At 45.5% G+C, this 13,940-nt stretch overlaps 1 protein-coding gene across 1 annotated transcript in view; it reads left to right on the top strand.

Moving 5' to 3' along the window:
- Window positions 1–13,129: 13,129 nt before the first annotated feature.
- The window catches only part of SAXO1 (stabilizer of axonemal microtubules 1), a 69,070-nt gene continuing 68,259 nt past the window's right edge, over window positions 13,130–13,940 (top strand). Inside the window, exon 1 of the mRNA XM_038769995.1 lies at window positions 13,130–13,295. Within this exon, the coding sequence (XP_038625923.1) occupies window positions 13,249–13,295 (47 nt within the window). The 5' untranslated portion in view covers window positions 13,130–13,248. The remainder of the gene's footprint in view (window positions 13,296–13,940) is intronic.

The raw sequence follows: 13,940 nt of genomic DNA, 5'->3' as shown, positions 1-13,940 counted from the left end.
AGTGCTAGAGATAATGGATGGATTTGTATGACTTAAGAATGCTGGAATTAGGATAGGTTTGTTGGAGATAGGATTTTAGACAGGTTTTGAATGTCAGTCTGTTGGTTGTATTGAGCGCTTACTGTGTGCAGAGCACTGTACTAAGCACTTGGGAGAGTACGATATAACAGTATAACAGAGACACTCCCTGCCCACAACAAACTTACAGTCTAGAGGGGGAGACATACATTAATATAAATAAATGAAATTATAGATATGTACATAAGTGTTATGGGGCTAGGAGGGGGGATAAATAAAGGAGCAAGGCAGAGTGATGCAGAAAAAAGTGGGAGAAGAGGGCTTAGTAAGGGAAGGCCTCTTGGAGGTGTGCTTTTAATAAGGCTTTGAAGGTGGGGAGAGTAATGGTCTGTTGGTTATGAAGAGGGAGGGTTTTCCAAGCCAGAGGCAGGACATGGGCGAGAGGTTGGCAGCGAGATAGACAAGATAGAGGTAAAAGGAGAAGGTTAGCATTAGAGAAGCGAAGTGTGCAAGCTGGGTTGTTAGGAGAGTAGTGAGGTAGGAGGGGGCAAGGTGTTTGAGTGCTTTAAAGCCCATAGGAGTTTCTGTTAGCTGCAGAGGTGGATGGGCAACCACTGGAGGTTCTTGAGGAGTGGGGAAACATGGCCTGAATGTTTTTGTGACAAAATGATCTGTGCAGCAGAATGAAGTATGGACTGTAGTGGGGAGATCTGACCCTCAACGATCTGGCCTCCTACTTCATTAATAAAATTAAATCCATCAGGTTCGACCTCCCCAAAGTCACTCCCCCACCTTCTCCAACCCCCCGGCTCTCAACACTCTCTGCTACTCTCCCATCCTTCCCAGCAGTATCCTCAGAGGAGCTCTCCTCCCTCCTCTCAAGTGCTACTCCGGCCACCTGTGCTTCTGACCCCATTCCCTCTCATCTCATGAAATCTCTCGCATCATCCCTTCTCCCCTCCTTAACTTCTATCTTCAACCGCTCACTCTCCACTGGTTCCTTCCCCTCTGCCTTCAAACATGCCCATGTCTCTCCCATCCTAAAAAAACCCTCTCTTGACCCCACCTCACCTTCTAGTTACCGCCCCATCTCCCTCCTACCATTCCTTTCCAAACTCCTTGAACGAGTCTACACACGCTGCCTCGAATTCCTCAACACCAACTCTCTCCTTGACCCCTCCAGTCTGGCTTCCGTCGTCTACATTCCACAGAAACTGCCCTCTCAAAGGTCACCAATGACCCGCTTGCCAAATCCAATGGCTCATACTCTATCCTAATCCTCCTCGACCTCTCAGCTGCCTTCGACACTGTGGACCACCCCCTTCTCCTCAACACGCTATCCAACCTTGGCTTCACAGGCTCTGTCCTCTCCTGGTTCTCCTCTTATCTCTCCGGTCATTCATTCTCAGTCTCTTTTGCAGGCTCCTTCTCCCCCTCCCATCCCCTTACTGTGGGGGTTCCCCAAGGTTCAGTTCTTGGTCCCCTTCTGTTCTCGATCTACACTCACTCCCCTGGTGACCTCATTTGCTCCCACGGCTTCAACTATCATCTCTACGCTGATGACACCCAAATCTACATCTGTACCCCTGCTCTCTCCCCCTCCCTCCAGGCTCGCATCTCCTCCTGCCTTCAGGACATCTCCATCTGGATGTCTGCCCGCCACCTAAAACTCAACATGTCCAGACTGAACTCCTTGTCTTCCCTCCCAAACCCTGCCCCCTCCCTGACTTTCCCATCACTGTTGACGGCACTACCATCCTTCCCGTCTCACAAGCCCGCAACCTTGGTGTCATCCTCAACTCGGCTCTCTCGTTCACCCCTCACATCCAAGCCGTAACCAAAACCTGCTGGTCTCAGCTCTGCAACATTGCCAAGATCTGCCCTTTCCTCTCCATCCAAACCGCTACCCTGCTCGTTCAAGCTCTCATCCTATCCCGTCTGGACTACTGCATCAGCCTCCTCTCTGATCTCCCATCGTGTCTCTCCCCACTTCAATCCATACTTCATGCCGCGGCCCGGATTGTCTTTGTCCAGAAACGCTCTGGGCATGTTACTGCCCTCCTCAAAAATCTCCAGTGGCTACCAATCAATCTGCGCATCAGGTAGAAACTCCTCACCCTCGGCTTCAAGGCTCTCCATCACCTTGCTCCCTCCTCCCTCACCTCACTTTTCTCCTTCTACAGCCCAGCCCGCACCTTCCACTCCTCTGCCGCTAATCTCCTCACCATGCCTCATTCTCGCCTGTCCCGCCGTCGCCCCCTGGCCCATGTCATCCACCTGGCCTGGAATGCCCTCCCTCCGCACATCCGCCAAGCTAGCTCTCTTCCTCCCTTCAAGGCCCTACTGAGAGCTCACCTCCAGGAGGCCTTCCCAGACTGAGCCCCCTCCCTCCTCTCCCCCTCGTCCCCCTCTCCATCTCCCCCGTCTTACCACCTTCCCTTCCCCACAGCACCTGTATATATGTATATGTGTTTGTACATATTTATTACTCTATTTTACTTGTACATATCTATTCTATTTATTTTATTTTGTTAATATGTTTGGTTTTGTTCTCTGTCCCCCCCTTCTAGACTGTGAGCCCACTGTTGGGTAGGGACTGTCTCTATATGTTGCCAACTTGTACTTCCCAAGCGCTTTGTACAGTGCTCTGCACACAGTAAGCGCTCAATAAATATGATTCGGAGGTCAGCAAGGGGGCTGATACAGTAATCAAGCGGGGATAGGATAAATGCTTGGACTAATGTGGTAGCAGTTTGGATGGAGAGGAAAGGGCTGATTTTAGCGATGTTGTGAACTATGAACTGACAAGCTTTAGTTATGGATTGAATATTTGGGGAGCGTTTTGGCCTGGCAGATTTGGGGGAAGGAGATTTCTATGTTGGAGCAGCATGTGTGAAGAGCACTGGGAGTACTTAGTACAGTGTTCTGCACACAGTAAGTGCTCAATAAATATGATTGAATGAATGAGTTAGAGAATCAAGAGCGAGGTACAGTCCCTGAGGGTTAATTTGGAAGGAATGTTTATGGCTTTGAAGAGTAGTCGTACAGCTCCTTCCTCCATCTTCCAACGGGCCCATGTCTCTCATCTTAAAAGAACCTTCTCCAGACCCCACTGCGTCACCTAGCTATTGCCCTATCTCCATTCTCACACTCCTGTCCAAACACATCAAACAAGTTGAATTATACCCACTGCTCCCACTTCCCCAACTTCCCCATCTAAAATTTGGTTTCTGCCATCAAGACCCTCCTCTCCAAGGTCACCAATGACCTCCCTCATGCCAAATCTAACAGACTCTACTCTGTTCTAATCTTCGCCTACCTCTCAGCTGCCTTTGCCACCATGGACCCCCTCTGGAAACAGTCTCTAAATTTGTTTTTCTGGTGCAGTTCTCTCCTGGTTCTCTTACCTGTGTGGCCAGTTGAGCTCTGTCTCTGTCTGGTTCTTCCTCTGCGTCCCCCCCCACCCCACCCTTTGCTATAGGTATCTCTTAAAGCTCTTCTCAATTTATGCTCACTCCTTTGTGGAGTTCATCTGATCCCATGGCTTCAACTCTCACTTCTTTGTTGGTGATTCCTAAATTTACCTTGCCTCACCCTGACCTTTCTCCTCTAGAATTGTGCATCTCCTCTTGTCTCCAGGATGTCTCTACCTGGATGCCCTGCCAGCACCTCAAACTCAGTATGACTAAAAACTGAATTCATCTCTCCCAGCAAAAACCCTCTCCACCTCACTGTCCCATCACAGTTGACAACATCTTCACCACTGTCCCTCAATCCTGCAATCTTGGCATTATCCTTAACTTCTCCCTGTCTTTCAGGCTCCACATTGTCTATCACCAAATTCTGTGCGATCTTCCACCACGATATTTCCCAAACCCATCCCTTTCTCTCCATCCAAAGTGGCCACCACAGTGACCCAATCACTTGTCACATGCCGGGATGATTACCGCATCAACCTCCTAGCTGATTTCCCTGCACTTGGTCTCGCCCCTATCCAGTTCATTCTTCATGCCAATCCCCAAATCATTGTTCTAAAATGTTCCGTCCAATTCTCCTATTCAAAAACCTCCCAATGGCTGCCCATTCCTTTCCACATCAAGCAGAAACACCTGACCATTGGCTTTAAGACATTCTATCAGCTCTCTTCCCAATGTGTCTTACATTGTTATATTGTACTCTCTGTGGAAGAAAAACCTCACCGACTCTGCATTGTGTTTGAGCGGGCAGTGTTAGAGAAGCAGCGTGACTCAGTGGAAAGAGCTCGGGCTTTGGAGTCAGAAGTCATGGGTTCAAATTCAGGCTCTGCCAATTGTCAGCTGTGTGACTTTGGGCAAGTCAGTTAACTTCTCTGTGCCTCAGCTACCTCATCTGTAAAATGGGGATGAAGACTGTGAGCCCCCAGTGGGACAACCTAATCACCTTGTAACCTCCCCAGCTCTTAGAACAGTGCTTTGCACATAGTAAGGGCTTAATAAATGCCATCATTATTATTTACTACTAGCCCTTCTGCTAGCACTAGTAGGGAGAGGCAGAGATTCCCCTGCTAGTCAAGGCCAGCTCAGTTCTGAGTAAACCAGAGCTTCTTTTATACAATACAGCATCTGATTTAACAGGGTAAATACATCACCCCTTGGGGCAGGGTTTTCTACCTTGTTCTCAGGGTGATTAAACCCCACTGAAGGAGTATCTTCATATTGTTTTCAGTTACTCCTTTCAGAAGACCTAGAGAACAAAGCGAAGATGTGTTGTGAACTTGATTGCCTTGGTAACCAGCTGAAACCATTCGGGGAGAAGGGGGCAAATGCAGGATCTTGACCATTATGCTTCCACCGCTTCCCAGTGCTTAGTACAGTGCTCTGCACACAGTAAACACTCAGGAAATAACGATTGGTTGATTGATTCTACTTATCCACTCTTTCCTCCCAATACATCCCAGAATGCTATGGTTTTCATTCCTTATTGACCTAAGCCTTGTTTTCATCTCCCACTACTGATCTGAGAACAAGGGGTTCAGACCCTGCCTCCTAGCTAAAACTCTCTCCCCCTTCATATCAGATAGACCACAACTCTCCCCATCTTTAGCCTTCTGAAATCCCATTTCCTCCAGGAGGCCTTCCCTGATGAATCACTAATCACCCCACTTTATATCCACCCCACAACTGCCATCTTAGTCGATCCTCAACACCTAAAGCACTTAAATTTCCACCACCCTTGTAGCACTCACGTGTCATATATTTTGTTATTTATATATTCTACTTCCTATCTGTTATTTTAGTGTTTGTCTCCCTTGCTATTGTAAATTCCTTAAGGGCAGAGATTGTGATTTCTAATGCTGTTGTACTCTCCCAAGCATTTAGAACTGTACCTTGCGTGTAGTAGGTATCCGATGAATACTATTCACCAGTTGATTCAGTCATCTGTGAAGAGGCTGGAACTATCATTCTTCAGAGGCTGTAATGGCATCTACAGGGTTATATAATAACATTTTGTAGTAGTAATATTTATGAAGTGCAAACTGTGTAAAGCAGTATACTAAGAAATAATAATAATGGTATTTGTTAAGCGCTTACTATGTGCAAAGCACTGTTCTAAGCGCTGAGGGGGATACAAGGTTATCAGGTTGTCCCACGTGGGGCTCACAGTCTTACTCCCCATTTTACAGATGAGGTAACCGAGGCTCAGAGAAGTTAAGTGACTTGCCCAAGGTCACAGCTGACAAGTGGTGGAGCGGGGATTAGAACCCATGACCTCTGACTCCCAAGCCCGTGCTCTTTCCACTGAGAAATGGGAGATGATGCACAGGTGGGAGTTAGACATTCATTCATTCAATCGTATTTATTGAGTGCTTACTGTGTGCAGAGCACTGTACTAAGTGCCTGATGGTCCCTGTCACTTGAGGGGCTCATAATCTAAGATTTAATGATGTTTCTGGGTGCTCTGTATAGTTAGGGATTTCTTCTGCTCTTGCATCCCAATACCTATTGCTCATGTTCCTTGACTAGCTTTGCTTTGTTTGATCGATCAATCAATCATTGATACCTACTGAGCACTTTCCATGTGCAGAACATCCTACTAAATGTTTGGGAGATTGCAACGGTTGGTAGACACATTTGATAAACTTACCTCAGTTTACAACCACCACAGGAAAACAGCCTGTGTCATTTGATTCCTTACCCACACGTACTTCTAACTGGCCCGATTTTTCAGCCGAGCACTACAGGTGAGTAAATTCCTTCCTTCCCCCTCCCCATCTGGGCTGAGATTAAGCCATCCACAATGAATGGATCTTGAAGGAAGTACTGCCCACAGTTTGTTAGATTTTCAAAGTGTTGAAGGGACCCTTGAGCAGACAACAAAAGTTGCACTGAGGAGACTAATTTAGAAAGGGATGGTTAATTAGGTCATTCATTCATTCAATCATATTTATTGAGCGCTTACTGTGTGCAGAGCACTGTACTAAGCACTTGGGAAGTACAAGTCAGCAACATATAGAGACAGTCCCTAACCCAACAACGGGCTCTCAGTCTAGAAGGGGGCATTAGGGAATTAAGTTTCTCTACCGTCATCTAAAATTTCAGGATCAATTTTTAATAAAGTGGGTGAATTTATAAATAGCAGATAAGAAGATTCAAATGGAGAGAGGAGTTCAAATATTTACAGAGATGGTTAGGAATTACCCTGCTACAAAGTGCTTTAGAAAGAAGCTTGTATCTAAATGGAAAAAAATGTTCAGTTAAATTGAAGTATCTACTAAAGTCAACCTTCGACTAATGCAGCCTCCTACGAGGACTCATTACAACTTCTCATTTAGTGTTGTGGCGTGCTTTGAGTTTCTTTAATAAAAATAAAACTTCTTTGTTCATCATTACAATATAAATGAATTTCATATGACTTTTCCAGAAGTTATGGAACAAGTGCTAATTTATATCATAAATCAGTGGGAGACTATTTCCTGGGGTACAACAGTCCATTATATAACCACATTTTTCTGGGAACAGATCTGGGTTCTATCATGGAGTTGTGCCTGGATCGTATTATTGCTCAATCTAGATTTTGTTTTAAAATGACTGCCCTAAATCTGACACTTCAGAGTGGAAAAAATAATTTCTCCATAAAATGTATTAGCTTATTATATTTTAAAACTTGGTTGCAGATATCAAGGTAGAAGGCTGCTGGACTGTTACCTTGAGGCGTGTGGTAAAACTCGGGAGTATATCTGGTGTAATTCCTTATTTTGCCATTTGAAGACAGCATTTTTATGTTGGGAAAATAATAATTATTATTAGGGTACTGTTAAGCTCTTACTTTGTGCCAAGCACTGTTCTAAGCACTGGGGGAGATATAAATTAATCAGGTTGGACACAGTCCCTGTCCCACATAGGGCTCTCACTCTTAGTCCCCATTTTACAGATGAGGGAACTGAGGCCCAGAGAAGGTAAGTGACTTATCCAAGGTCACACAGATGTGGCAGAGTCAGGATTAGAACCCAGATCCTTCTCCCAGGGCTGTGCTCTATCCACTAAGCCAGGCAGCCCTGCTCCGCTGACACAGTAAGCACATCTTTGTTTTGGATCCCTAAAATATAGCTGTATTTAATCAATCTAATAGATTTTTATATTTTGTCTAATTTAGTCTTAGTAATGGAAACTACAACCTTTTGCATCTGTTTTTTTATAAGAAAAATAAATAAAACCAGTAGAATTTGGTTTAATAAGTATAAAAGGGGACTGGAGCCTCTGACCCCACAATGTCCCTGAAGCCCTTAACCTTTGTGTCCCTCTCAACTCCTCCCTCTCCGTTCAGTTCTCACATCCAGTCAACTGCTAAATCCTGCCCTTCCTCCAAAACATTTCCTGGACCTGCACCTGCCCCTTCCTCTCCATCCCAACAGGCCCCACCCTAGTGATAGTAATAATAATGGTATTGGTCTAATTATGGTAGTTAATAATGGTGTTAGGTCCACCCTATCGCCTTAGTCCCCCACCCTTGAATTATGTACTCACCCACCACCACTCAGGTCCAAATCTTTCTACTCAGTTGCTCCCCTTATCTGTAATTTAATGTCTCTCTCCCCTATTAGACTGTAATTAGAGAAGCAGTGTGGCTTAATGGATAGAGCATGAGCCTGGGAGTCAGAAGTACCTGCCATACGTCTGCTCTGTGACCTTGGGCAAGTCACTTAATGTCTCTGGCCTGTTACCTCATCTGTAAAATGGGGATTACGAGCATGAGCCCCATGTGGGAGAGGTACTGTGTCCAACCTAAGTAACTTGTAACTACCCGCAGTGCTTAGAACAGTGTTTGGCACATAGTAAGCACTTAAGAATAATAATTCTTATGATGATAATAATGATAAATAATGATAAATATGATGATGATAAATAATAATTATTATTATGATGAAGTAAATTCCTTGAGAGCAAGGATTGTGTCTACTAATTGTAGTGTACTCTCCCAAGCACTTAGTAAACTGCTTTGCACAAAGTAAAAGCTTAGTAAATACCAATGATTTGTGAAGAGCATTGTACAATGCACAGGTATGTAAAAAACATTGTATGAAAATGCGAATGGCACTGCATTAAATTACCACTATAATCAGTGTGCTGCCTGCCCTTTATGCTCCAGTGGGAATATGGCTGTTAGGGATGAAAATGTGAGTGGCCCTGCACAAAATTATCACTATAATCAATTCTGTTGTTCCTGACAGGAGACTCTGATATCATCCATCAGTTGAGCCTTAAAGGCAGGGAGCATTTTGGGGAAAGGTTAATTTAAAGGTGGTTATGAGTTTGGGCTTCCTATAGAGAGCCAAAGGGTATCGGTAGGGGAAGCACAGGAAGAATGATTACTTCTGGGAAGAAAGTTAATTTTTAGACTCCTTTTCCCTACTCCTCTCTCTCTGCCCCTCTTCCACACAAACCCTCTGCACAAAAAAAGTGAAGAGTAAAGGACTGGAGCAGCTGTTGCAAGATTTGTGGCTGAAGATGGCCATGGTCACAGCTCAGTGGGATTAACAAAGAGGGCTAGAGTTGCACGGAGAGTTCAACAGGATTAGGAAAGTTGGTGATGCTGAGACCTGATGAGGCTGTGGCTTGAAATTCCAATAGCTAAGGCTCATTTTTGGCCCTCCTGGCATGTCAAATATTACTCCAGCTTTTGCACAGTTCTCCCAGAATGCATATTTATTATTATGATGATGATGATGGTATTCATTAAGCACTTACTATGTGTCAAGCACTGTTCTAAGCACTGGGGCAGATACAGTCTAATCAGGTTGATCACACTCCCTGTCCAACATGGAGCTCACAATCCTTACTAAGGGTTTTGGATAGATCTGACATTCATTCTTCTGATAATGTGGTGTACACGTGTGGGTGGTGTCAGATATGGGGTGAGTACTAACTGAACTTTCCTTCATTCAGGATGTTGCAGGAACATAACCCCTGTGTTATAGGAGTACTGACTACATTTAAGCAACACTTTAAATTGGAGAGGAGGAACATCATGCAGGAGATTATAGTTGTTCAGGAATAAAATGACTAGAACTTTGACCACAAATTTGGCTAGGTAAGGGGGAGAAAACTTGTGGGGAGAACTGAGAAATGAATGTGAGGAAGAAGTATCAAGATGTGATAACACTGGTAATGGGAAGAGAGGAATTTCTTGGAATGAAACTGGTCATAATGACATCAGAGAGCCTCTATGGGCAAGGGTGTGTTGGAGTGCAAGTAGGGTGTGGATTTGGTGTGGAGGGGAAATCAGGATTGTTTCTTTAAATTGCATTTAAATTTCCAATTTTATGCTAGAGTTATTTTTATGATTCACACATTTGCATGTCAAGTGTTTCTTCAGTGATGTTACTCCGTTCCATATTTGCAAGTGGCTAAATGAGCAGTCACCCCTGTTACCTTTTGGCATACACAACAGTGTTAAAGCAATCTAGATTAATTTAGGTCATTGGACTCCAATGTCAGTCCAAAAATTTAACAATTATAAAATCTTGATTTTGATGTGCAGGCTCTATAATGGAACAATAATAATCATGGTACTTCTTAAGCATTTACTGTGTGTCGAGCAATGGTGGTAGATACATGTCAGAGGTGGGAGCGAAGAGAATGAGGCACAGTGAGTAGGTAGAAAAGAGGTAGTAGAGAAGCAGCGTGGTTTAGTGGAAAGAGCACGGGTTTGGGATTCAGAGATAGTGGGTTCTGATCCCGGCTCCGCCACTTGTCAGCTGTGTGACTTTTGGCAAGTCACTTAACCTCTCTGTGCCTCAGTTACCTCATCTTTAAAATGGGGGTTAAGACTGTGAGCTCCACTTGGGACAACCTAATTACTTTGTATCTACCCCAGCGCTTAGAACAGTGCTTGGGACATAGTAAGTGCTTAATTATTATTATTATTACAAGATAATCAGCTTGGATGCAGTCTCTGTCCCACATGAGGCTCAAAATCCAAGTAGGAGGGAGTAGGATTTAACCCCCATTTTACAGATGAGGAAATTAAGGCACAGATAAATTGTAGCGTGCCCAAAGTCACACAACAAAGTGGTGTAGCTAGGATTAGAACCCAGGTCCTCTGACTCCCAGGCCCTAAGAATGGACCCAGATGCCCGTTCAGGTAAACAAGCTCGAGAATTTTATGCCTGTTCAGGTAAACAAGCTCTAGATTTTTTTACAGAGAGGGAAGAAAGAAAACCCCCCTTCCTCCCAAATGCTTATGATGCATTAAAAATGACCAAATATTTTCAGGTATTGCCTTCAAAAATACATACTGATTCTGTTGATGACCGTTAAGTAATGACAGTCAGTGGAGGACTAGAATACAGCATCCATAATGATTGTAGATCTCCCTGTGTGATAAAACCACCTCTGTTTTTGTTCCCTAAAAATTTCTAGGAGAGTGAGATTAAGACCGTTAGAGAAGCAGCATAGTTTAGTGGATAAAAGCACCGGCCTGGGAGCCAGAGGACCTGGGTTCTAATCCCGGCTCCACCACTTTCCTGCTGTGTGACTCTAGGCAAGTTAGTAAATTTCTCTGTGCCTCAGTTTCCTCAACTGCAAAATGGGTATTCAATATCTGTTCTCCCTCCTGCTTGAATGAGAGCCACATGTGGAACAGGGAATGTGTCCAACCTGATAAACATATGTACCCAGATCTTAGAACAGTGCTTATCACATAATAAGAGGTTATCAAATACCATAAAGCAAAACAAAATAGAGAACTAATTACCTAACTTTGAGGTGTTCCAGTTTTTGTATATTCAATACCCTATACTATACAAGTTTGGGGAACAGCAAAGAAATTACTCTGGTTAATAATAATAATTATGATATTTGTTAAGTGCTTAGTATGTACCAAGTACTGTTCTAAGCAATGGGATGGATACAGGGTAATCTGGTCGGCTCACACTTTTAATCCCCGTTTTACAGATGAGGTAACCGAGGCACAGAGAAGTTAAGTGACGACTTGCCCAAAATCACACAGCTGACAAGTGGCGGAGCCGGGATTAGAACCCATGTCCTCTGACTCCCAAGCCCGTGTTCTTTCTACTAAGACATGCTACTTCTCTACCATATTCCCTTTTTGCTCTGCTAGTTTATAGACCTTGGTATAGCTTCCATGCCACTCAAATCCAAACTGCTTCCAGAAGAAGTTGAGTTCTAATCCTGGCTCTGCCACTTTACTGCTGTGTGGCTTTGGGCAACTAGTCACCTAACTTCTCTGTGTCTCAGTTTCCTCATCTGGAAAATGGGGATTAAGACTGAGCCCTATGTGTGTCCAACCTGATTATCTTGTATCTACCCCAGCGCTTAGAACAGTGCCTGGCACATAGTAACCGCATAGCAAATACCACAATTATTAAATATCAGGGCTTAGTGGCAAGAGCCTGGGCTTGAGAGTCAGGGTTCCAATCCTGGCTCCGCCACTTGTCTGCTGTATGACTTTGGGCAAGTCACTTCACTTCTCTGTGCCTCAGTTACCCTATCTGGAAAATGTGGATGGAGACAGTGAGCCCCATGTGGGACAACCTGATTACCTTGTATCTACCCCAGCGCTTAGAACAGTGGTTGGCACATAGTAAGCGCTTAACGAATACCATTATTATTATCTATAAAATAGGGTGGGGGAGGCATTGTCTCCCCCTTTTAGACTGTGAGCCCACTGTTGGGTAGGGACTGTCTCTATATGTTGCCAACTTGTACTTCCCAAGCGCTTAGTACAGTGCTCTGCACACAGTAAGCGCTCAATAAATACGAATGATTGATTCAATCACTTCACTCCCTCCTGCTGTGTGGGCTTGGGCAAGTAGTGTGGCTTAGTGGAAAGAGCACGGGCTTGGGAGTCAGAGGACATAGGTTCGAATGGCGACTCCGCCACTTGTCTGCTGAGAGATCTTGGGAAAGTCACTTGACTTCTCTGTGCCTCAGTTCCCTCACCTGTAACATGGGGATTACGCCCATGAGCCCTACGCGGGACAGGGACCGTCTCCACCCCGATTTGCCTGTATCCACCCCAGCGCTTGATACGGTGCTGGGCCCATACTAAGCGCCTAACCAACTATGAACATTTCTTGGACCTATGTGGGACAGGGACTGTGTCTACCCCAGTTTAGCCAGTCCCACGGTTATTACTGTTAACCTGAGCCTAAAGACCGGAGAAATCACACTGCCTTGGGATTTATGGCTCAGTGGAGAGAGCACGGGTTTAGGAGTCAGAGGTCATGGGTTCTAGTATGTGCCTCAGTTCCCTTATCTGTAAAATGGGGATTAAGACTGTGAGCCCTACGTGGGACAACTTTGATTACCTTGTATCTCACCCCCCCCCCCCCCCCCCCGGTGCTTAGAACAGTGCTTGGCACATAGTAAGCGCTTAACAAATACCATTATTATTATTTAATGGGCATCAAGTGACGTGCCAAGAATAATTAATTTTACGCTGTGCCCTCCCTTGACGACCCTCCCCCACCCCGCCCCGCCTTCCGAAGTCGAGGTTCCCGTAGCCACTGTGACGTCACAGAGAGCCCCCGCAGCTGCTTAAGCAGCAGGTGCGCGACCCACTGGGCCTTGAGCCCGAGTATAGCGATCGGGGCCTTAGCTGCCCTGTGGGAGGAGGCGTCCGGTTTTGGTGGCCGACGAGAAAGCCCTCAGGGCAATTTGGCCCCCTTTTGCCGTTGTAGGGAGAACTCGCACGCTCTAACCCCGGAGGGCGTGGAAGAAGCCGCTCAGAATGGCACAGTCTCGAAAGAAGTGCATTTGCGATCTGTGCTCCTGCGGGTAGGTGGTGTTTCCTGCAGGGCGCCCAACCGCCCGCCCCGAGCCACGACATCCCCGAGAGGCTGTCAAGTTTCCCCTGCTCATCCAAAGAGCCACAAACGGGGGTGGTGAGGGCGGGAGGGAAGCGCCCTACCTAAAGAACCACGAACCACGTAGGGCTCACAGTCTTAATCCCCATTTTACAGATAAGGGAACTGAGGCACATACTAGAACCCATGACCTCTGACTCCTAAACCCGTGCTCTCTCCACTGAGCCATAAATCCCAAGGCAGTGTGATTTCTCCGGTCTTTAGGCTCAGGTTAACAGTAATAACCGTGGGACTGGCTAAACTGGGGTAGACACAGTCCCTGTCCCACATTGGTCCAAGAAATCGTGGTTCATGATTATTCGCTGATTCGTGTGACCCCCACCCCCACCCCATTCTACCTGGAAGATTTTCCATTTGGCAGTCCAAAACCATCGTCCATTTTCAACAGGTGTCCCGCCCCCGTTACATCACTAGGGCCCCCACCGATATCGTGGTTCTCCTGCCACAAGCATCGTTAAAATCTCCCCCTGGAAAGTGTTAATAATAATAATAATGATATTTGTTAAGCACTCACTAGGTGCCAGGACCTGTACTAAGCACTGGGGTAGACACAGAT

Source organism: Tachyglossus aculeatus, chromosome X4, assembly GCF_015852505.1.
Source record: "Tachyglossus aculeatus isolate mTacAcu1 chromosome X4, mTacAcu1.pri, whole genome shotgun sequence".
In the NCBI taxonomy this organism is placed as follows: Eukaryota; Metazoa; Chordata; class Mammalia; order Monotremata; family Tachyglossidae; genus Tachyglossus; species Tachyglossus aculeatus.
The sequence above is the reverse complement of the archived record's forward strand: the minus strand, read 5'-3'. Positions and strand labels throughout refer to the sequence as shown.